This window comes from Cajanus cajan, chromosome 4, assembly GCF_000230855.2.
Source record: "Cajanus cajan strain Asha chromosome 4, NIPB_CcT2T_4, whole genome shotgun sequence".
NCBI lineage: Eukaryota > Viridiplantae > Streptophyta > Magnoliopsida > Fabales > Fabaceae > Cajanus > Cajanus cajan.
In genome coordinates, this window is record NC_138520.1 from 46,533,878 (window position 1) to 46,558,346 (window position 24,469).

Here is a 24,469-nt window from a genome sequence, read left to right on the forward strand (position 1 = left end):
ATTTCTCTCTCCCTCTTCGGGTTTCAATTCAGAGAAAGAGAGAAAACAGGTATGCACAGAACAGAGAGAGAGAGAGAGAGAAAACAACAACACTCAAATACGTTGAAATCCTAGGTTTTATTCCTCTCGACAAGGTTTCGAAGTAGATAGATAGAGACAAAAAAGAAGAGAAAATAAATTTTATTTCGTTTATTTTTTTTCTTCCCTTGGTTTGGTTCACTGGGCAGGGTTTGAATTAGGGTTTTGAGGGATTGGTTAATCTTGGTTTGTTTTGGAATTGAAGTTTGTGATTGTGTTTGGGGGTGGCTGGGGCACCTCGTGAATGGTGTTTTTTCGACGGATGGTTTTGAAATTTCGTGATGTGAGTGAAGTGGGTGTTTTCTAGGGTTTGTGTGTGTGTTGTTTCAATGGGGAGTATGGGTGACTCGGACAGAAAACGACGTCACTTTAGCTCCTTGTCCCCTACGCCTGCAGCTGCTACTACCAAGAAGCTACCCTTCTTGCCCGTTTCTGAAGACAAAAAGGTGCCACTTTTTCCCCCTTAATATCTGATGCTTGTGTTTCAAATTTCTAAGTTCTAATTTCTTATTTCTTATACGAAGCATTTCATAGGTTTTCTGTTTTTCCGGGGTTAGTTTTTGTCCGTGAGGTTTTAATTTCATATATTATGTATGATGGTTAACTAGAAACAAGGAAAATCTTTTCTGAAAGTTACTTGCATATTTCTGTTTTTTTTCTTCTTTTCTTTTTGGCTGCTCGTTCCTGTTTGTTTAACATGATAGCTATTTGTTAGTATTTTGCCCCTTTGATGGACTCAAATGGTTTTTTAGTCTAATTCTTTTGAGAAAACTGGTTTAACATAGTTTCATGCTGCGACTGAAATTATACAACATGTACATGTTTGTACCAAAAGTAAAGGCTTGATTTGAATATGTCACAGAATCTCTATTTTAATGGAGTGCAGTGCTGTCTATTGATCTATTTTGATGACCCACCTAGTGATGTAGTGTTTGGTTGATGTTGCTATTGCTCTGAAACGGGTTTTAAGCGAATGGACTATGTAATTTGTGTATTAGACCTATATCAATCGGTTCTGTTACTATTTTGTATAATTTGTATAATCTATGATAGTTTGTTAGTGTGAGTGCAGTAATGGAGATTATAACTCTATGGAACATTTTTTCAACTTTTTATATGCTTGATTGTTTCTCTAACTTTGGGTTGGATGAAAATTATTTGTTGTGTGATCTGTTACTCTTAATTTGGGAGGTAGTGCTTATACTAGTCTAGAAACTGCAAGTTCTTTTCCTAAATTCGTTTGATTCCTTGATTAGCAATGCACACTACTGAGTAATTAAAAAAGAGAAATTTATGTCTATGCAGGGAAATGCTGATTTAGTTTCATTTCTCCAAAAATTAATGCTTATACAATGATTTTGGATTCCAAATCCTGAATAGATGTTATTACCCTATTTTATCTCATGGGACTTTAATTGAATGGCAATATAGGTCATCTATCCAGTGCATCATATGTATTTCATTTACTGATCTACCACGTAGGAAAAACAGAGTTAATAAACAGTGTCATTGTTATTATTTAAACTCATGCATTCTCTTATTTTGCAGCTTGATATTGTTGTACTTCAGTATCAAAATCAAAAGCTTACACAAAAACTAGAAACTCAGAAGTTAGAGTATGCAGCTCTTGAGAATAGAGTTTCTCAACTGAAGGAGAGGCAAAAGTCATATGATTCCACTTTAGCAGTGGTCAGGAAGTCTTGGGAGCAGGTAATTGGGTCCCATTTCATTTTTGCTCATAATATTACTGTAATATTATATGATTACTGTAATTATTTTTCAATGATTGGTATCATGATGACATACTGTTATTGTTCATTGTGTGTGTAGCTGGTTAATGATTTGGAGTCATGTTCTGAATGTACGAGAGAGTCAAGCAGCAAATCAAATTCTAGATTTTCATCAACCATGGAAGGTGACATCATCATGCACGTTATTTATATTTTGTTCTCTTGTTGCAAGACTGATTTAATTTAATTCTTTGTTTGATTGCATGTATGAACACAAATCTAATATTTTTTGTTCAAATAACATCTAATCCATAATTTTTCTTGTTGGTGGGAAGGTTTTGGTTTATATATTTTGAGGGACATTTATTGCTTGCAACCTGCAAGTTCATTCTATGTATATCTCATAAGTCATAAGTTTTTAAATTAACTGATTAACAAAAGACCAAATGATTTTACAGAAACATTGCTGGCTGTGTTGGGTGTAGATACAAACATTACTTGTATACTTCTCTTTTGGGTTTTTTACTTTTGGTCCTTCATAGGTGTGTGACATACAAGTATTATTTTTTGTGCCAAATTGATGCGGATTAATGTCAAAAGGCATTAAAAAAATAAACTAAAATTTTGGAGTTTTTCTTTGTTCAAATGGGCCACATGCATCTCTTGTACGAAATAATTTTGGGTTAAGCATAACAATCAAATAGAGTGATCAATTGTATGCTAAGTTGCCAACTTTCCAGTAAAACCAACCACTTAAATGATCTCTAGTTGTGTCTATACTTTCTTCGGTTCATGTATCAATTAAGGCTGTGTGATTGATCATTCTTGCAAGAGCATTTGCCTTGTGCTTTTTGGATTAGCTTTCTTTGCTCTAAATTTCAGCCAAAACTTTTCTCAGAATTCTGGGGAAAAGAGGAAAAAGCTTTTGTAGGAGAAAGACTATCTAACCTGATAGCACATCTAATATAACTCTGTGAAATCTAATTCTAGCTCTTAGTGGTTTGTGTCTCTTAGAGATCCTATTGGAACCTTAATGAGGCCAATAACTTTAGTTATTTTTTTTAATGTTTAGAGGCCTGGAAGCTTCATTTTCAAAATTCGGTTTTTTCCCTCCTTATTTATGGGTTTGACTACAGGGAACATATTTTTTCTACTATTTAGGTAATTAGGTCTTATTGTGTCAATGTTTTATGTTTATATGTTGAATCTTTAATTTTACTGCATCATCCATGGTTTGGTACTATTAGTGGGGAACCTAATACCTTGTAGGATTAGAGCTCTACCACTGTCTTTCTTGTATAAATTTGGATGAGTCATAGATGTGTAGAAGTTTAAAGAGTGATAGATAATAAATTCTAATGATGAAACTGAACTTTTATTAAAAAGATTTGAAGAAATTACAAGTACAGAGAACTCCTATATATATATATATCTAGACACAGTTGGTTTGAAATCTTACTAATTTAACATATCACTAAATGATATGCCACTGACTCCTAGCAAACAGCTATTACAGATGCAAGATACTATTACATTTGCAACTTATACTCCACTATGATTTTAAGGGTAATGATCATATTATTGAATTTATACATGGAGATTGCTCTTAATTGTGCACTACAACCCAGCCCTATGCGTGACTTAAATTTCTTCAATTATTTTGTTTTCTGCAACTTGCAATAAGGCTTGATCTGTTTCCTTTTCTTTTGCTAGATTACTTTTTTAGTCTTTAATTGATGTACCCTGCAACACATGCCAATAAACTCATTTGTCAAACCATTGTTTGTCACACAACAGGCTATTGAATCGCTATCATAGTCACTGCTGCTTGCTTTGTAACCTATTTTTGTGCCAATCTCTGACCCATTTTTCTTGATTTACTGGTATTACTCCATCCTAAAAAAATTCTAGATTATGTGTTAATCCTCTGCTGATCTAAGTGTCAAGGTCATGTTTGGTGCAAAAAAAAAATTGTAATTCCATAGATTAAATTTATGAATTAATAAAGTGGAATGTGAATCCTATTCTGATTTCTAGATTGGCATTAAAAATAAAATGACATGGAAAGCAATTTGTAGTTTGGTGTGTGAGAATGGATACAAATATGCAATTTAGTATAGGATCTAATTGATGTAACTAAAATAAATGATTTTAATTAGGAAAATAAAATAAAAGCTTAACTATTTTTCTTCCATGTATAACATATATTTATTAATATATAACATATATATATATATATTATGAATATGCATTTTTTATAACAATGTTCAAGATTATAGAATGGTAATTAGTATCATTCTAGAAGTTTTGAAGGGCAGGTTAGGAAAAATATATGAATCTACATTCAAAATGTTTTGGAGGAATGTGTTCGTACTTATGAAAATAGGAATGCTAAACAGATGCACACACCGCATACACTTTACAAAATTGAATTTCCTAGGTCCTTTACTATGGTACTAATTATATGCTGCCACAATTCATGCACCTTTTTTTTTTATTGTTTTAATTGTATTCATTATTTAAACACAGGTAAAATAAATAAAAATATGAAATAATAAATGATTTTTTAATCTTGCATTGATCAGAAAATTTTATGATCAAGACTAATGTGATGAAAGGATGAAGATAGAAAATTGGAAAGAAAGCTTTCTTCAGTTTTATATGTTTTTTAAAGTTATTTATAATTTATAATTTAAAAAATATTTTAGTTAATATTTGTGTCCAAATACAATAAAAATTAATAAAAGTATAGAAAAAAATATAAAAATGTTTTACCTCTGATTAAGTGAAAAATTGAAAATTAATCTCATGTTAGATTGTGTTAAAGATAAAATTAATATAAAAATATAAAGATTAATTTGATTTTGTTTTCCATGATGAAAACTTTTGTAAACTAAAATATGGTATAAATATAATTTTTGGTCTCAAACTATGAATATTTGGGAATGAATTCATCTTCATTTTTTTTAGTCCATGAAAAATGTAAAATTTACTCATTTGTAGTCCTTACTTTGGTGTGGTACAAAACACTATTTTTGTAAGATGTATTGATTAAAACAGAAAAAAAATGAAAAGGGAATAATTATGATTTAATATTTTATATATTCAATAATGGCATACATATATGATATATCAAATGACATCATATTGAAACTTTGTGCCAAAGGTGAAATAAATTAAAATTTATTACCATTTGTTGATTGTTTGCTTGCTATGAAATCAACTACTCTCTGGGGAATCCTGACTAATGACAGAAGCAGGATGAGAGCCTGAAGTGAGTGAAGGTTGGAAACCAACTGTGCAGGTGGAAGGAAAATTGTGTTTTCTTAGAGTACCTTGCTGTGCTTATAAGGCTAATTCTCTCTATTGTGTTGACTTTCCTATTACATGTTAAAAAGGCTAGTAACTCGTTATGCTATGATGTCCTTGTCACTAACTTGTATTCTTTCTAGGTACAGGAAATTATTTAGCAGTGTGTTTATCTATACCATTTTACGAAGGGAATACCCCTTTGATAACTACTTTTGGTATTCAATTATAAATGGATCATCTTACCTGTTGATTATATTTTGTACAATTCCTTAAAATCACCTTTTCCTAAAGATCTCTTTTCGCTTTTATTATTTTATTCTAAACTTACTCCTAAGTGACTGCTCAATTTTTTTTTATTATTACGAAACTACTCATGAATAATTATTCATAAAAATAGTCATTTTTTCCTTTTACTATAGTGCAGGTATGGCATGCCATTGTCTTGCTAGTTTGTGTATGATTGTTTGCCACTGAAATATTTTCCAATTTTGTAGAGTTGTTTAAATTAATTGTTTTTTCATATTCTAAAATGCCCTATTAATGTTGAATCTAGGATTGTCATTGGTTAGCTCCTCTATTCTCTTTACGGTGACAATATTTTTGGAAAATCTTTAAATTCCATAGTGTTAGTAATCAGTTGGTTTACTAGTAATTGTATTCCATCCTGCAGCATTACATGTTTTCTGGTTGCTATGTGTGTATATTATAAATTAAGCTGTGAAGATAAAGTGATAAACCTAAGGTTTTGAGGATGAACTTTAAGGAAAATAGTTATTTCATTTTCCAAGGGAGAATCCCATTGGCCATTATTGCCACTTCTTGTTTACTATTTTTGGAATAACGTAAAGATTGCACTAAGTTGAGTTAAAGCGAATATATAGAGAAATTTTAAAATTTTTCCATTTATATATTTTCTCTTTGTTTATACCTTCATCCAAATTAGAAGAAATTTTAAATTTTCAAAGTTTTGACCTTTGATTCATTAATATTTTCTTTTCCTCAACCAAACTTACCATCTTATTAGACCAATAGTGTTCTAAAGTTTAAAAAAATATATCAAACTGAAAGTGTTGAATATTTGTTTCTTATTTTGAATTTCAAATGCTGCATATTAGCCATATTTTCTTAATCTGTTTGGAATGCTTACCTGGAACTAATGGCCTGAAATGATGTCTGGAATTTTCCTGCTACTGGTTTTTTATGTAATTAACTTTTAAAACCTGCATTAATGTGTCTATTTTTCTTCAAGACTTCTTTGATGTTTGAATTATTTTCGCTGAATGATGTGCTACCTGTGTTTCTGGGGATTGCAAAATCTGTCTTTACATTTCTTGATTATTTGATATTATGTAAGAAACTTTATTAGTCTGAACTTTGGGAAAATGTTTTAGCTAATGAGAGGATTCTTCGATCTGTTTGCCAGATGGTAGTCCATCTACTGTTCAGGATGTGTTTCTTGGCCGGCTAATGCAAACTGGTGCAACTGAATGTGCCTCCACATGTAACTATGCAAACCAGATGGAAGAGCAAACGGAAATTAGTACTGAAAAAGCTAAAAGCGTTTTAAAAAATATAGTCATATCTGTTAATAACCTTTGGGTTCTGATGGATGGATTGCGTACTGCATTACTGAAAAAGCTTCCTGGAGATGGTAAGATTTGAGTGCTTGTTTAATCTGATAGTTGAATGTTATGCTCATTCTTTCAGAGAAGTCTTTCTGCTTTATTGGTTACACTGTTTGTTTATAGTTTTGTGTAGGCAGACATTGTCCTCTGATCTTGAGGTGAAAGTTAAAAACTTGAGATTGGAATTCAGTGAACTTCATTTGAAGCACAAGTCTTTAGCAAGTGAGTTCCAAATTCAGAGAGATCTTGATGCCAAAAATAAAGCTGACCTTGAAAGATTAAAAGGTAAATTATCTCTGCTGTGTTCTTATGCATTTTATCCCTACTCCGTACCATGGAATCTTGAAGTTTCTTATTTCAACTATGAAAATTATGTTTAAAGCATATAGAAATTTCAATGCTCGTAAAGTATTGAGTATTATTTTTTTGTTATTTGATAGAAAGGAGGAAAAATACAATGCGGATGATGATATATCATTTGAAATAGAATAAATAAAAAATATTATGAGTGAAAAAAAAAAGATTTAAATTCTCAATAATACTTCTGCTTGCTTGTCTTTTAACAATGGAAATCAGTTTTTTCTAAATCATGAGAAAGATCGGAAAATTGCATAATCTTGTGTTTTTTGGAAAGCCTCCTGTTCTGCATCAGAATTAGGATCAGGATTTGGTGGGGTCGAGTGGGACAGTAAGATTGTAGGATCATGGGATCTGCCCTTTGTCCAATCCTGCTTTGTTGTTATTGGGAAAAACCCAAGTCCCACATCGACTAGAGATTAGGCAATTGAATAGTATATAAGTGGAAAGCAACCCTTACCTTACAAGCCGGTTTTGTAGGGTTGAGTTAGGCTTAATCCACTATTCTAACATGGTATCAGAGCCATTTAGATCCACTTTAAAAATGGACCACCCACCATTGATGCATGCCTCATAGGCGTGAGGGGGTGTATTGGGAAAAACCTAAGTCCCGCCAATCCTAGATCATTAAAAAGGGCCACCCACCATTTATCCACGTACCAAGCCCAATAGTGCTGGACGTGAGGGGGTGTATTGGGAAAAACCCAAGTCCCACATCGACTAGAGATTAGGCAATTGAATAGTATATAAGTGGAAAGTAACCCTTACCTTACAAGCCGGTTTTGTAGGGTTGAGTTAGGCTTAATCCACTATTCTAACAGTTGTTTTACCTGGGTCATGGCTGAGTTTTCGACCCACTTCTCTAAAAAAAAACCACTTATCTTGACCTAATTTAATTTAATCTCTTCTGCTTCCTTATTCCCTTGCTTGTGTGCATTTCTCTGCCTCTTCATACTCTCCATCGCCCTCATTCCATGATCTGTTCCCATTGTTTTTGTGTTGAGTTGACCAGTCTTGTGGCTGGTCTCTATTCTCTATTATGGACTTGAGGACTTTGGTTCTTGAAGAGTTGCTGACTGGTTTGGTCTCTACTCTCTCTTTCTCTGCTCTTTGTTCTGGTCTCTGGTCTTTGGTTCATCTATTTTTGTTCTGGATATGTGGTCTTGGCCTCTATTTTTGTGTTTGTGTTCTTCATTTTCGCTTTTGAGCTCTCTGGTTTATGGAGATGACGTAGTCCCTTCTTCGATGTAAACAGAACAGATTCTGATGGATGTGAACACAGTAGAGACTGGAGACTACAGAATGGTATGCCAGAGTTACATACATTGTGGGTTGGCTGGAAAATTGATTGGAGTGCCATGAGTTGGCTGGAAATGCATCTGAGAGCTCTGGGTCAAATGGTTTGTGCCAAAGAGAGATGAGACCAATTAGAGTTTTATCCTTCCAAAGGAGTGACTGGGGAAAATAGCGTGTGTTTTGATGAAATAAAAGGGGAAAAATCGAAGATTGCCCCACTTAAACAGCTCCGAATGACATTGTTTGAGGGCCCAAAAAGGTTTTTTTGTCTCTTATGCAATAGTTGCTGTTGGCTGTGTTTCACACCATGGTAGTAAGTATCGGATGTATCGCGATTCGTATCGTATGATACGAGTCCAAGGTTCCGCGATTCGAATCGCAAGTCGTCTCGTTTTGGATCAAGAATCGCATGTGAATCGTGCGTATCATGGCATGAATTGGAAAAATTGCAATTTTGAACTAAATTGCACGATTTTGAAACAGCTGGTCGCGCCTCGAAACCGGGTCGGATCACGCGAGACCCGATTCTAGAAACCCTAAAAAAATAGTTTTTTAGGAAAAAAAAAAGCAGAAAAGAGAGGGAAAGTGTCGATCTGTCTTCTCTGACGAATCTCCGTCGATTTGTCTTCTCCGGTCGATCTGTCTTCTCTGACAGCGGCTCTGTCTTCACCGACGGTGGCTATGTCTTCTCCGGCATCTGCAGTCCTGTTTTTTTCTAAGAGGGAAGGCAGCGGTGATGGCTTGAGTCTCACCATTAGAAGGGTTGCAGGATAAATAATTAGGGTTAGAAAAGTTGGGCTGGGCCAAGTTTTATTTTATCTTTTGATTTGGTTAAGGGGCCTTTTACTTCACTATTCTTTTTAGAAAGTAACTTCTCTTTATTATTAATTATTATTATTATTATTATGATTTAGATAATATTTTAAGTAATAAAAAATTTAGTATAACACCTTAAATATTTTGTTTTCTTTATTTTTTTTATTTTGTTTAACTACTATAAGTTTTTATTATTGAAAATATTTAATGTATAAATTAAGTTATGTTTTTATTTTTATATGTATATTATTATTTATATGTATTATAAATTATTTAATATTTATATAAATATATGTAAAAATAAATAAATAAGAATATATTTATATATTATTAACTATATATTAATGTGCTTTACCAAAAAAAAAAACTATATATTAATGTATGATTTCATTTTTCATGTTTGTTTATGATAAAATGTGCCTTGAGTACTTAAATAAATTATATATATATATATATATATATATATATATATATATACATTATGTTTTTATTGATCACGAATCTTACGATTCGATTCACGATTCAAAATAAAGGCTTTCCAATACACTATTTGTATCCCGATTCAACTACCATGTTTCACACTGCTCAAGGCATGACAATGAGCTGTGACATGGCAAGCTTCCATGGATCAGCCCATTTCTATGACCAAGGTTGTTAAACTCGATATCCTAGCTAGGAAGTGGGTGAAAACTTGTAACTTGGGGATTGTAACTCGAGTGTTTGAAACCAGGTCAGAAGGATCTGAGCTGACCTGGTTTTTTCTCCCATGAATATTGCCTGGGATCAATGATCATACTATGATCCCAGCTTCCGGTGATCTCCTTTTCAGCATGGTGAATGTGGCCTTGACTTTTATAGTCGTGTGATTTCACAAGTTGTGGGGCAGCTTGCTGTAGTGGCCAAAGTCGCTGAAAACCACAACCAAATGTAGTTTCAGGTTAATGTTTGGGTCATTTAAATGAAAAAAAAATACCCTTGAAAGTTGTAACCAATGTCGTTTCAGGTTTTTTTTTGAGGGGAGGGGGGGGGGGGGTTGTGGGTGGGTGGGTGGCTGGTGGCTGGGGACAACTTGTAAAATCAAATGCTGTTAAGTTTTACCCTTTCTGCCCGTTTATCTCTTCGCATTTTAGGGACAGACAAAGTGAGGGCTGATGGGATGTGAGAAAGAGGCTGGGTTTTTTGGGTCAAAGTGGGCATTGGGCCTGCTCCAAAATTGGTCAACTCTACCCTAAACAGTCCTACAATTGGGAAGATTTCTTTTCTCTCTCTTTTAGTTTTTTATTTTAAATATTAATCATATGCTTTCATTATTACAAGACTATAGGGTAACCTAATATTTAAGAACGTTAACAAAATATTTGAAAATATTAATACATAATTATACAATGTATAGTATTAAATAATGGAGACAAATATATAACTTTTTTTAAATATATATAAACAACTAGATTACCCTATAGTTATAATAATGAAGTACATGACTAATATAAAATAAAAAATAATTTAGTAATAAAATATAATTAGTATTATAATATATTTTTAAAAATCTGTAGAAAGAGTATAAAATATTATCAAATAAATACATATAGAAAAATACAGAAAAACAATGTGTGTGCACACGGGGTTGTGTACCAAAATGGCACTCATCCTGCTTCGGTGATTTTGGGGGTGGCTGCTCTGTCCCACTACCTGCTTACTTTACTTCAATGTCTTGACTTTTTTCCTCGTAAATCCATTGATACACATACACTATCTCTGTCTCACCAATTTATCCCTCATCCACCATTCCTCTTTTTTCTTTTTCTGCACCTCATTCCTATTCTCAGGCCCCACCATCTTTTTATTAGTCGAAATGGGAATTGGATAGTCAATGCAAATTCTAGTGTTTGATTCTATATGGGAATGTTTAAATTTGTGGATTTTTACTCTTCAAGGAATTGGAAGTAAATCAAAATTCATGGTAAAATAGTTATAGAATTAAACACGAGGTTGGTGTTAATAAAATTGCTCCCTGGAGAAATTGTAGTTCTGTTTCACTCAAGTTCCTCAAACCTGACCTAGGTCTGAACAGAACCCCAGTCAGCCATGTGTGGATATCCTAGATGAAAGCTGAATCTCATTTTCGGTTGCAGATCCCTTGTTTATAAACTCTTCCCCAGCTTTACAAGAATTATCATTTTGAGTCATTAATGGTTGTCAGAATACATGATCTATGTTGTGGTTAACTGCCAAGCTCATGGACCATGTAACAGGTTATGTCTGGCTGAATTAGATACCTGACTTTTAGCTAATAGGTTGGATATCCTGGTGAGCGAACATATTCCACATGATTCATTTTGCTATTTGATTACAACTTAAAGGCAAAAATGTTGGTATAAAAGGTCACAATTTGATTTGTGCATGTATTTTTCTTATGTTCTCTATTTAAGTTGTTTTGTACTTACTGCTGCATAAATTTATATTTTATATTGATTTTATACTATTGATATAATATATTGCTTTTGGTATTTTCTCAACTATGCAGTTCTTATTTAGTTAGGTTGATCTACTTTTCTGTTTGTTCTCTTCATCCTTCAAGACTAGTTTATAAATATTTTTGCCTTATTTTGTAGAAATCTATGGAAATGTGTATAGTTTTATAGTTTTGTACAGGACTTACACTTTTAACATTTAAATTCCATTTCTCTATCTCCAAAGGGCTGAGGAAAAGAGATAATAAAATAGCTCTGCTCCTACTAGTCATCTATTTTATGCTTTGATGGTTGGCATATAATATGTGATTTATTTGTCTGAATGTCATTGATTTACTTAGGGGAACTGGCAAGCACTGTTGAAGAGCTGGAAGAAAGCAATCACAAACTGGCAACTCTTAAGGCAGAGAGAGATGCTGCAAAAGGGGCGGTTCTCCCAGTCTTGAATGTTGGAAGTACTCACATTCCTAATGATAAAATCAGAGATAAGCAAAAGGATTTGCAAGATATGGAATCTACTTTGAAGGAGCTATTGGTATTGTTCTTGGAGTCTTCGATTTAGTCTTAGAATTCATAGGTCATTGTAACTTAATTGTTGAGTTTCTCAGGAACAAGGTTCAACTCGATTAATTGAACTGAAAAGTCTTCACGAGGAAAGAATACGAATATTACAGCAGTTATGTGATCTACAGGTTTGTTTTCCTCCGAACATTGTACTCTAATATTTTAATTAGTATATATATATATATATAGTTAATCACCTATACACTGCTAGTGTAAAGTTTTTTACACTGGCAGTCAACCAGAGTCGTTAATAGTGTCTTTTTTATTTTAATTTAATTAAATGAGCAGATGAAAAGACACTATTAACGGCTCTGATTGACTGTCAGTGTAAAAAAACTTTACACTGACAGTGTATAGGTGATTAACTCATATATATATAGGAGAGATCTACTTACTCCGAGAGTAAGTCTACCTAGCTTTACTCCACTCAATAACTCATTCGACATCAAATTCAACGATCCAACTGTCGGATTAAAAGTTTTTAATGCATAGATTAAGTTTATAAATTTTTAAAAAATTTGAAAATTATTTGATACTCCATTTCATTAATTCAAATCAATGTATAAAATTATTTTATGATTATCCGTCAATTTGAATAAATAAAACGAAGCATAAAATAATTTTTCAATTTTTCTTAAAATTTTTAGAATTGATTTATGCATTAAGAACTTTTAATTTAGTAGTTGGGTCGTTAAAATTTAATGTAGAACTTGAGTTATTGAGTGGAATAAGTCTATGTAAACTTATTTTTGGAGTAAGTAGATCTCTCCTCTCTCTCTCTCTCACACACACACACACACACATATATATACACACACATATATATATATATATATATATATATATATATATATATATTCTACAATGCATGCGCGTGTGTTTTCTTTCCTTGGTTATTAATTTTGATTTTGAATGATTGCATCAGAACACTTTGAAGAATCTGAAGTGTATTACTTCTTCCCATGCTTTTCAATTGGTTAAAGATCAGATGGATAAATCGAAATCAGAAGTTCTGGAGTATCAGGCCTTATATGAGAAACTACAGGTTGTAACCGGTCGGTAGTTTCATTTATGCCTTTTGATTGTTGTACTTTTTGCTAGGATATATTTCTGATGATGAACCCCTGCCTCCAAACCAAATTTTTCTATATTCAATATAGGTTGAGAAGGATAATCTTGTCTGGAGGGAGAGGGAGTGGTACATTAAAAATGATTTAGCAGATATTTTTCAAAGGTCTGCAGCAGTTTCAGATTTTAGAGTGGCTGATATACGCACTGAGATACAGAAAAAGATAGAGGAAAGAAATATGATTGAAAATAAGCTGAAAGAGGAAGCAAGAGAACCGGGTTTGGATTCCCCCTCCCCCTTTTTGTGCAAAGCATGCTATCTTATTGCTCTTGGTTTTAAATTGATGCCTTTGCTTTGGCTTCAGGAAGGAAACAAATCATTGCTGAATTTAAATCTCTGGTTTCTTCATTTCCTGAAGAAATGGGGTCTATGCAAAGTCAAATAAGAAAATATAAAGAATCAGCTTCGGATATTCATTCTCTGCGTGCAGATGTGCAGTCTGTTTCTAGTATTCTTGACAGGAAGGTTGGTGTTTTTTTTTTTTTTTTTTTTTTTTTTGCATGAACCAAATATTTTGGTAGCATAAATTCACAGGTTCTAAAAGGGTTTTGTTCTTAAATAACAGGTAAAAGAATGTGATGCATTTTCTGTCAGGTCTGCTGGTCAACTTGCTGAGATAAAGAGGCTGCTTGGTGTGGTATGTTGTATTCAACTCAAAAACTTAAGCTGTGCTGCACTTATGTTGTTACTTGAGTTTGTCTCATTTAATTTGTGGTGTATCATAAAACATTACATGATATTCTCTGCAATATTGATGGTTTAATTTACTTGGATAATATATAGGGATTATTAATTTTAATTATTATGCAAGATGTATCTTAAATTGTCAGTTCTGACTTGGGAAGAATACATTTTATGAAATTAATAATGCATGCAAAGTCATATAAATTCTATGAAGGCAGATACAGTTGATTTTCTAATCCTCCATTCCCTTTCATGCTAAACTTTCATTTGCTTTTGATGCAGCTTCAAGATTTGAGAGAGAGTGAGCAGGACTTGAAGTTGATATTGGAAATGTTTAGACGTGAGTCCATTGATTCAAGGTTCGAATTTCAATTATGATCTTATTCTGAATCCTTCTGGTTTACGCATTTTTTCTAATTTGGTTTTAACATTGCAATGAACCTTCAGGACAAATGTTTAGGAACAAATGAATTGTGGAAATAAGTTAAATTTTCATTGTTAGACACAAGAAGAAATGAATTGTTAAATGTGGACTGTGGTTATCAAACTCACGATTTAACTCATAGAACCATACGAGTTTACGTGCCCAGAGACTTCCACTGAGTCAAATCACGTGCAAAATCGCTTTTGTCTAGGCTCATTCGAACTCATGCAAGCTCACTTGGTAATCATACAAGCTCACAATTGTAGGAGCAATTTTGCGAGACCTAAATTTTGGCCAAAAGCAACACCTAGTTTCTTTGTTTTGAGGCTCATATAAAATAGAAAACTTGGGGCTCGATTTGTGTGTTCTTTCTTCACATTTTTTTCCTCCAAATTACAAGCCATTCTTGTTGCCTAACTCCATTCTCAAAGGCCCTGCAGCACCCAGGTTGTGGTTGTCTCTTTGCAGGACCCATTGTCTTGACATATTTTGTCGAAGATGAACACCCCATTTGCTATTGTTGAAGTCACACACATTCTCTACAGGCTCCACTCAAGTTGAAAACAATCACCCATTGTTAAAGAGTGAAGATGGGGTCCATTCAAGTTCATTGATCTCTCTTTTTTTTTAATCTTTAAATTCTTTAATTATTTTAGGCATTTAGCTTTTCTTTTTAAAATTGTGATTTTATAATATTTCGGCTGTGTTGGTTATTATAATATAGTATGACAAAATGGCTGATATGTTTTATGGCTGATTTTGTGATTTTATATTATATATAAGCACTGGACCAATAATATCAGTATATGTAGTACTAGTATCAGTGGTTCTAGAACTGGTATTATCACTTTATTATTATATTTTTCTATTTTTATTACAATGGGATTGGAATGTTTGTATTATAAGTTTTATTTTATTTATCTTCAATTGTCAACAACATTTTAAAAACAAAAAAAAAAACAAACTGAAACTGAAAACTAAACTAAAAATGAAAAACCACCTCAAACGGGCCTTAGCCAGTCAATTCTGCTGGTTCTGGGTGTTAATGTGCAGCTATTGAAAGTATTAGACTCCTCCTCTGACCAATATGGACAATAAAATGGCCTAAAAGATATGGGCACCAATGCTGGATGGCCAATATTAGTGCCATGATTTCCTTCTCATAGACTGTTCTGTTTAAGAATGAGTCTGTCTGATAGAAATTTGTTTAAGAAGGACACTTGTCTTGTGAGTGTACTGCTCCAATACCTTTGCTCGATGCATCACATTCTATTGAGAATGGAGGTGAAAAGTCTAGCATTGCATTGTTTGCTTGATACTAGTCTTGCAACAAGCTGATTCTCATTTTTGATTAGGGGAAATATTCAACAAGCTCGCATTGTCACCAGTCACTTCATAACCTGGGAATAACCGGCTGATACTTTTACTTGGCCACATAATGGGAGCAGAGTTATGAGTTGAGGAAACTTTAGTCTTTATATTTTTGTTATATATGTGTGTATTACTTGTACTACGTTGTTCTGAAACTCCATTAGTTCTATACTTGCACCCAATTGATACATAATTTTCTAAACTGACTTCTTTCAAATGAAATTCTTTTAATAAATCTTGAGATACCAAAACTATGAAAAATAAAAGACATATAAGCATTGAGTATGGTTGACATTATAGTTGAACTAATTGCATGATGAAGTTGTGTCACATCTAGTTCTTGTTTGCAATGCTAGGTTGCTCACCACATCAAACAGAAATTGTGGAATACTAGGGTTTTAAATAGTGTGCGACAGCGGTGCAGAGTGGCCCCTTCCCACTACAAGACTGCTATAGCAGGCTAGTTTAGTGTAGTGGCTGCAGCAGACTAAATAGCTGGCTGAATAGCAGCTGTATCGGGTGCTTTGTGTTGATTCCAATAAACTCTATGAACAAAAACATTAAGGGGGCGTTTGGCAGACGACAAATTTTTTCATGCTCGAGAATCATGATTCATGGGAATCATCATTCCTGGGAATCATGATTCTTAGGAATGATGAAAATCTGTTTGGTTGGTCGTAAATATTACTGGGAATGTTTATAAATGTTACCTGAGTATCAAGAATGGTTTTTGTATAGGTTTCTCACGAAAATATTCCTATGGGAAGGTGGGAAACCAACTTTCCAGAGGTAAAAATTAAGTTTTGGTTATAAATATTTTTGGATATGTTTATAAATGTTATCTGTGAATCAAGGTTTTTTTACTGTATTAAATAAGCAAATAAATGTAACATGACATTTTTATCACATTAAAACTTTATTTTTACCTTAGGAAAGTTAGTTTCCCACCTCCCCTGTAGGAATGTTTTCTTGGGAAACCTATGAAAAAACCATTCTCAGGAAATAATATTTTCTAGGAATGCTATTTTTTAAATAATAAACCAAATGTGAGTAATTAAACATTCCCAATGTTAGATTCTCAATAAAGTAAAGACTTTCCTTATACCAAAGAAAACACCCTCTAATGCTTTTTTGGAGAGCTACTATAGGGGTTTTAATTTCCAAAAATGAACTCAGTAGATGTGATAAATGAAAATGATAAGAGACATGTATAATTGTGAATGTCATTAACTTTGAGCAATTTTTATCTAGGACATTGATGATTCCTATCTAGGACACATGTACTTGACTTTTTTGTTCAAGACAGCTGTAACTTTTTCTTGTTAATTATGAATGTCATTAACTTTGAGCAGTTTTTATAATTTTTTTTGATAATTTATATGTAATAAAGTATGCATTATATAAATTATATAAAAAAATTAAAAATACTGGCTATCCCACTTTTGGGGTTGGCTGTAATGTGCCTTAGTCTGGAATTTAAAACTAGTGGAACACTAACAGAAATGTGTCTGCAGGGATGTCATGGAAGCACGAGAAGCAGAATACAGAGCTTGGGCACATGTCCAGAGTTTGAAATCATCTCTTGATGAGCACACCTTAGAACTTCGAGTTAAGACGGCCAATGAAGCAGAGGCCAGATCTCAACAAAGACTAGCTGCTGCTGAAGCTGAGATAGCAGACATGAGGCAGAAATTGGAAGATTCTAAAAGGTTAACCTCTAACTTGATGCTACTAATTGAGTGTGGTTTAATCTAATATGCATCTTACACGTGCTTACCTTAAGAGGTATTATCCATTCTATTCTGCCAATTTGCCATTGATTGCATTGATAAAGTTTCATGAATGGTGAGGTGTTCCCTTTTTGGTTGCTTGGTTTTGTTTATGAAGAATAAAGGTGTTTGACCAAAGCAATCATTGGTCTTTATTTTTTCCTCCCTCTATAGCATGTTTTATCAGCTTCTTTTTCTTTCTCTAATAATTATTATTTTTTTATCGAGTTTTTGTTTGATAAACATTAACTTGTTTTTTCTTGTTCCTTTTTTATATAAGCTTCTCTGTACATTCCTCTGAGCTTCCAACTATTGAAACCAAATTACTTTGTCATTATATTTTATAAATACTTTTGTCAACTTTTGCTTTTGTTAACTCTCCTGATATTTTAATATGAGAAAAATATAGTTGTTTTTATTTTGTTGATGTTTACCTGCTGAGGTGTGTGTCCTTGAAATTTGAAACTTGATGCTTTTGTTTTTCTTTTTGTTTTTGTTATTTGATGATATTGCTTATTCTTTTTGTCGGTAAAGTGGAAGTTGATACATGTTTTATATGAAAGCAGCTGAAAGGATCTCATGAAACCATGTTTCAGTCCTTCATCTGTTTGCAACTGTATGCCCTCAACTCCGTGCTGTATTATTTTATTGAAAAGTTAACACAATTTGTCCCTATTGTTTCCTATTTCAGGCAAATGTGTGATCTGTCTGATGTCTTGAAATCTAAGAACAAACAAAATGAGAACTATTTATCTGAAATAGAGGTTGGATTTCTTATCTTCATGGGGTGGTATTCTTTGCAGCATGACATTTTTTACTGATTATTCAGCCTATAATTGTTTCTAATTTTTACAATGTTAATTTTGATCTGTTGATGTTGGCATGATTTTTCTGCAGAGTATTGGACAAGCATATGATGACATGCAAACTCAAAATCAACATCTGTTGCAGCAGATTACCGAAAGAGATGATTACAATATTAAGGTAATTTGTCTTGAAATTGGTTGCAACTTTTTAATTTACTTTGAAAGTGATGTTAATTTATTTCAAAAGTCTTCGCCATCTACATATAAACAAGACCCTCTCTATTTTGCAAAGCATACATTCTTGGATGGGCATTGGTTTGGTTTAGCAGAACGTAGAGCTAATATGATAATTTTGTTCTATTCTAGTTGTTTTGCAACTGTCATTTGTGTCGTCTTTCTTTAGTCCATTTTTTTTATTCTTAGCTTTTGATACTCATTCTGTAATTTTTGAGCTCTCATGGGATTGTGTCTGACTGTGGAATCAAAGAAATATGGATTGCTTATAGTTAGCATAAATTACTGGCTTTGAAATCTGTACATGTCAACTTTGAAATTAATTTTGTCACTTACAGAATAAATTGAAGTGTGTCACAAGAAGAAAGAAAGTTGGGAGGGGGGGGGTGTTGAATTGTGACCTGGTGAATATTTAAAACATGGTAACTCAACTTCTGAGTAATTTTTAAAGTCTTATTGCTTAGAATCCTTCTATCACTTCAAAAGATTTCCCAAGTCTTCCGAATGACTTCTGAAGAATACCTTAAAATCATTCTGAAGATTTTTCATGATTTCATCCATGTAATCAATTTCATTTTTGCTGCTAGTATAATGATCAATAGAATTTTCAATATAGTTGGTTACTAATCTAACCAGTATAAAAATCTCATTCACAGGGGTTTTGGATCTAATACAAAGAACTTAAATATCTTGTTTGCCGAAATTTCTGTTATACATTGAGAATTTATTATTATTGAAGACTGTATATGTTTATACATTATATAGTGATATTTGTTATTTTCTTGGATTTTTATTAATATATGTCACATTGGTGCAGCTTGTATTGGAGGGTGTGAGGGCAAGACAGAAGCAAGATTCTCTGCTCATAGAAAAGCGTGTAATTGAACAAGAGATCCAGCAAGCAAACATATCCCTGAATTTATATGATATGAAAGCTTTAAGAATTGAAGACCAGGTAGCTGGGTCTTGCTTTATATCATACTTCAGATGTGACTTTGAACTTTTACTTATCCTTACTTGGTATGCAGTTGAAGTTTTGTTCAGATCAGTTTCAAAGACTTGCAGAGGATAAACTTCAAAGTTCTGTCACTTTGGAAAATACACAAAGAAGGCTGTCTGATGTTAGAAGACAATCTCAACAGGTTAGGGATACAGTGGTGGAATTGCAATCTAAAATTGGTAGTAATCGAGTGACACGTATGGAGTTACAAGTAGAACTTGAGAAAGAAAGGTATTTAATCTGTAATGTATACATTTTTTTTCTTCAAATGTTTTTGGTACACAGTTGTGAACCTTTTGTCTTTAAATTACTAGGTTTGCCAAGAAGAGAGCAGAGGAGGATCTGGAGGTTGCTAGGAGAAAGTTCTCACACCTAAAAGAACAGAATGAGGGCTCTTCAATTACTGAAAAGCTTCAACAGGAACTTGAAGAGTACAGGGAAATTATCAAGTGCAGTATCTGCCAAGACAGGGCAAAAGAGGTATTTTTTAAATGTACTGTAAGCGATTGGATGTGGGTTAGAAAATGTTAAAACGATGCAATTGAATGCTGCTGGAGGGTATTAGTTTGAAGTGTGGGTCAGTTGGCAAAGTTACTTCCATGTTGGTGGACTTTACCTGTGGTGCAAGGGTCTGAAACACATTGGAAGCACCTTGTTCTAGCTGATTCTAGAGTGGGCGTTAGCATCACATTTAATGACGGCCCTTTAATCTTTTTGAAACAGTGAATATAGGTTCCGTTTGTTTAAACTTAAAAAAAAAAAAAGCATTTCTAAAAGTGTTTTTAGAAAGGCAATTCTTTTTAAAAGTGTTCTGTCATGCTGGAGTGGACCCTTCACGTCTCAATTTGGGAAACATTAGGCCTGAATAACATTTTGCGACGTAGTCAAAATTTAGATTCTAGTTAGACTTGGGATTTCCGATTAGAGGAAGAATGCACATTAAATATATAGATGGGCTATTGGTTGAATGTTTTCTTATCAAATGAATTAGGGGATGGATACGATTTTTTTATTGCTTTTTTAATGAAAATCATAAATGGTTTAATGGTTTATTTTTGGCACTCATTATATCTCACTTCAAATTTTAGTCAATGCATTTGTTTGACACCCTAGAGGTAAACAAACATATGAGCCACGAGCTAATATGTTCTAATTTTCCCGATATCTTTTTCATTGATGCCTTGCTGCAGCCTGCACTGGTCACTATTGGATATATTGTGAGATGTGCTCTATTGGGGGTGTGCGAATGTTTTTCACCTGCAAATTTGTTTACAAATGAAAATTTAAAAAGAAACCAAATCTGACTCTTTTGGCATGAAAAGCTTATGTATCTTGTTTTTTGTCAGGTGGTAATTACAAAATGCTACCACTTGTTCTGCTATTCATGTATCCAGAAAGTTGCTGGGAGTAGGCATCGCAAATGTCCACAGTGTGCTACTAGCTTTGGGGCTAATGATGTTAAGTCTGTTTATTTGTAACTAGAAACTTGGGTCTCTCCCACATGTTGAGAAGAGGCCGGTGTTCTAAAAAAAGATCTGGTGTATGGATACCTACATGGTTCAATTATATGCTTAGTGCCAACTGTCGAGATAAGGAACATTGGCAGCGATCAATGAATGCCTGTCTCCATTTGGATCAAAAACGATTATTTTTGCTGGTACTTAATCTTAGTACTACGCATTTTTGAATCTGGGATGATGTTTAGTTTAACATTTTGAAAAGAAAGAACTTGAAGCCATAGGAAACGTGATATTTGTTCTTTGCAGATTTATCATAGTACATCTTCCAATGCTATTTGGAGAGGTCATGAAGGATTGTCTTTGACCGGGCAAATAATTTTCAAATTATTCTAAAGCCTGAATTGGCCATCATGGAAAATTTCCTTGGAAGTTGACCCTAAAGGTGGCAACGACAATGTCTTGCATCTGTATCTGTTTTCTGCTGAAATGACAGAAGTACAATTTTTGGTTTCAGGGGATTGTATATATGTTAGATTTTGAAGTGGTCGTTCAATTTTGTTCATAAACAGCATGTAATTTGTGTAATCGTAGATGATATGCCGAGATACCATTGTAATTGATGTTGTGAAAAGTCATGAAAGCTCGATTTTATCATTTATTCAATTTATTTGTGTTGCCTATGATATTTTTAAACCGTCGTCTTGTCTGACACTAAAATTACGTCGGAGAAACGTATTCTCAGTGCAAAACACCTCACTGTTGATGTGGTTATCTTTGAAATTCATATCAACATGTTTTTAATGAAACCTGGCTATTTTATGAAGTGCAGGTGTTTGTTGCATTTTAATGTGTTATTTTATGTTAAAGATGTACTTTATCTAGTTGCAAGTATACTTGTGCATCTTAGAGGTAAGCTTTCTATCTATGATCGTGTGAAATTGTTTATTATTTGTTTGAATTATTTTGAACACATTTGTTATAAAAAATATGCAACTCACTATATGTGGGGTCTAGGCCAACCTCTATTAACAACTCTTTTGCTATATCAATAAGTGAGACAATTCACTCCTTATCTAGAGAAGCAAACTCCAAAGCAAGGTTGTAAGAAAACATAGTCCCGTCCTCAATATACCTTCCAGGGTTCATAAGCCTGCTGACATAGTTTTAAGACGGCACATCAAACGAGTAATTAGGTTTAATCTGTTGGACTCTTTTTAAAAGGAAAAACATTGAGTTTATGAGGAGGAAAATCAATAGCTTTATGGTATGTTTGGATGAGGAATTTATATAGGGTAATTCATTTATTTGAAGAATTTCAAATTCTTTGAGATGAAATGCTTTGTTTGGATGAGGAATTTACGAAGAATTTGAAATCCAAGCATTTGTGAAATTTCTTAAAATAGTAGAATTTTAAATTTTTCCAAAAATGGGAGAATTTGAAATTCTTCATATTTGTTTTTCTTATTTCACCTATATATTTTATCTTATCTCTTCATTCTTTTAATTATTGGATATTCAAAAATATTTTTAAAATTGTTAAACATTATCTAATATTAATTTTTAGAATTATTAAATATTGTCTAATATTAATTTTTAAAATTATTAAATATTTAAAAATGGATTAATATTTATTTTTATAAAATTTAATTTAAAAATCTTAACATATAAATATATTTTTAAAATCAATTTTTATTATGATGGAATAAAATTATCATATTCAACCTAACAATTTAAAATTTAAAAAATTTGAATTGACTCATCCAAACAAAATATTTCAAGAATGATAGAAATTGAAATCAAAGTAATTCAAATACCAAGAATTTAAAATTCCTTGAATTTGTAAAAGTCTTCATCCAAACACACTATTAGAGTGTATGTAGATGAGGAATTTAAATGGAATAATTAATTTGTTCGAAGAATTTTAAATTTTTTGAGGTGAAATACTTTGTTTAGATGGAAAAAATTTATAAAAAATTTAAAATCTAAGTATTTTTTAAATTTCTTGAAAAAATTTGAAATTTCTTTTTATTTTTTTTTTATTTCACTTATATATTTTATTTTATATCTTATTTTTTTTGTTTTTAATTATTAAATATTTAAAAATATTTTTAAAATTATTAAATATTATCTAATATTAATTTTTTAATTTATTAAATATTTAAATTTTGATTAATATTTATTTTTATAAAATTTAATTTAAACATATCAATATACAAATATATTTTTAAAATTAATTTTATCATAGGAGAATTAAAATCATCATATCCAAACTAACAATTTAAAATTTAAGAAATTTGAATTGACTTATCCAAATAAAATATTTTAAGAATGATAGAAATTGAAATAAAAATAACTCAAATATCAAGAATTTCAAATTTTTTGAATTTGTAAAATTTTTTATCGAAACACACCATTAGAAAACAAGTTTTAATTCGTTACACCTTATTTTTTGAGTCTTTTTTATTATAAAATTCCATTTCAGCCCATTAAGTTCCAAAGAGTTTTAGTCAATTATTATTTTATTTTTGAAAACCACCGAAGAAATGATGAGAGATAACTCAAGTTATTGGACCCACAAAAAAAAAGAGGAAAAACTCATGTTATTTTCTATCATCCAAGCAACCCAAAACGACCTAACCCGACATGGGTTCCAGCATTGGAGATGACCTAAAGGAGAAATACTAAAATGGGATTTAATAATTATCTTTTAACTCATAATTTGTTAGTGACTTCTTTCTAAAATTTCGAAAAACAGTTCACCTTTTTATAATAAATCTAAACATATCTGCTTTGAAAAATCACCATACTTTTAATAAACTAAATTACATGTCGTATTATAGTTTTTGCCATCCTATATTGAAATATATAATTTAGTCTACTTTATTTAATATTGTTAAAATGAGAGATGCACATATTACAATGTTTTTTTAATGATAAAATATAAAATAAATTATACATTCTTTTTCTAATAAATGTAAGTATTATAGTATTCATCATCTCTTATGTATATAATTTAGAATACTTATTATTTGATCTTAAAATATAATTTAAATTAAAATATATATTAAAATATTTTAAATTTACTAAATTATCATTCACTCGGTAATTTTTTTAACATATGTAAGTATATTTAAAATAATTGTTAAAAATAGCAATTTTGAGATAAATTATATATATATATATATATATATATATATATATATATATATATATATTAAAAATTGTACGTCTAATATATATCACGTTTATTAAATTCAATAAATATATTAATTAATTAATACTAATAAGAACAATACAAATTTACTTAAATATTTATAAAATAACTATATTAATAACATTAGTT

General features: G+C 31.9%; 1 protein-coding gene across 2 annotated transcripts; it reads left to right on the forward strand.

Annotated features, from left to right (window-relative positions):
• Positions 1-6: 6 nt before the first annotated feature.
• HUB1 (histone mono-ubiquitination 1) lies at positions 7-21,789 on the forward strand. Of its 2 annotated transcripts, XR_014433074.1 has the most exons (20): positions 7-524; positions 1,627-1,788; positions 1,909-1,993; positions 6,544-6,771; positions 6,869-7,030; positions 12,027-12,220; positions 12,294-12,377; positions 13,175-13,294; positions 13,410-13,596; positions 13,683-13,843; positions 13,944-14,015; positions 14,345-14,421; positions 17,372-17,566; positions 18,318-18,390; positions 18,524-18,610; positions 19,484-19,621; positions 19,695-19,897; positions 19,981-20,146; positions 21,013-21,323; positions 21,433-21,789. XR_014433074.1 is itself a non-coding variant. In XM_083072509.1 (19 exons), exons 1-19 carry the CDS (start codon positions 408-410, stop codon positions 21,142-21,144), a joined length of 2,643 nt encoding a protein of 880 aa, XP_082928635.1. In that variant the 5' UTR covers positions 7-407; the 3' UTR covers positions 21,145-21,789. The 2 variants fall into 2 exon arrangements, 1 of the variants encoding a protein (XP_082928635.1); XM_083072509.1 differs by having other exon boundaries at positions 21,013-21,789.
• Positions 21,790-24,469: the final 2,680 nt, after the last annotated feature.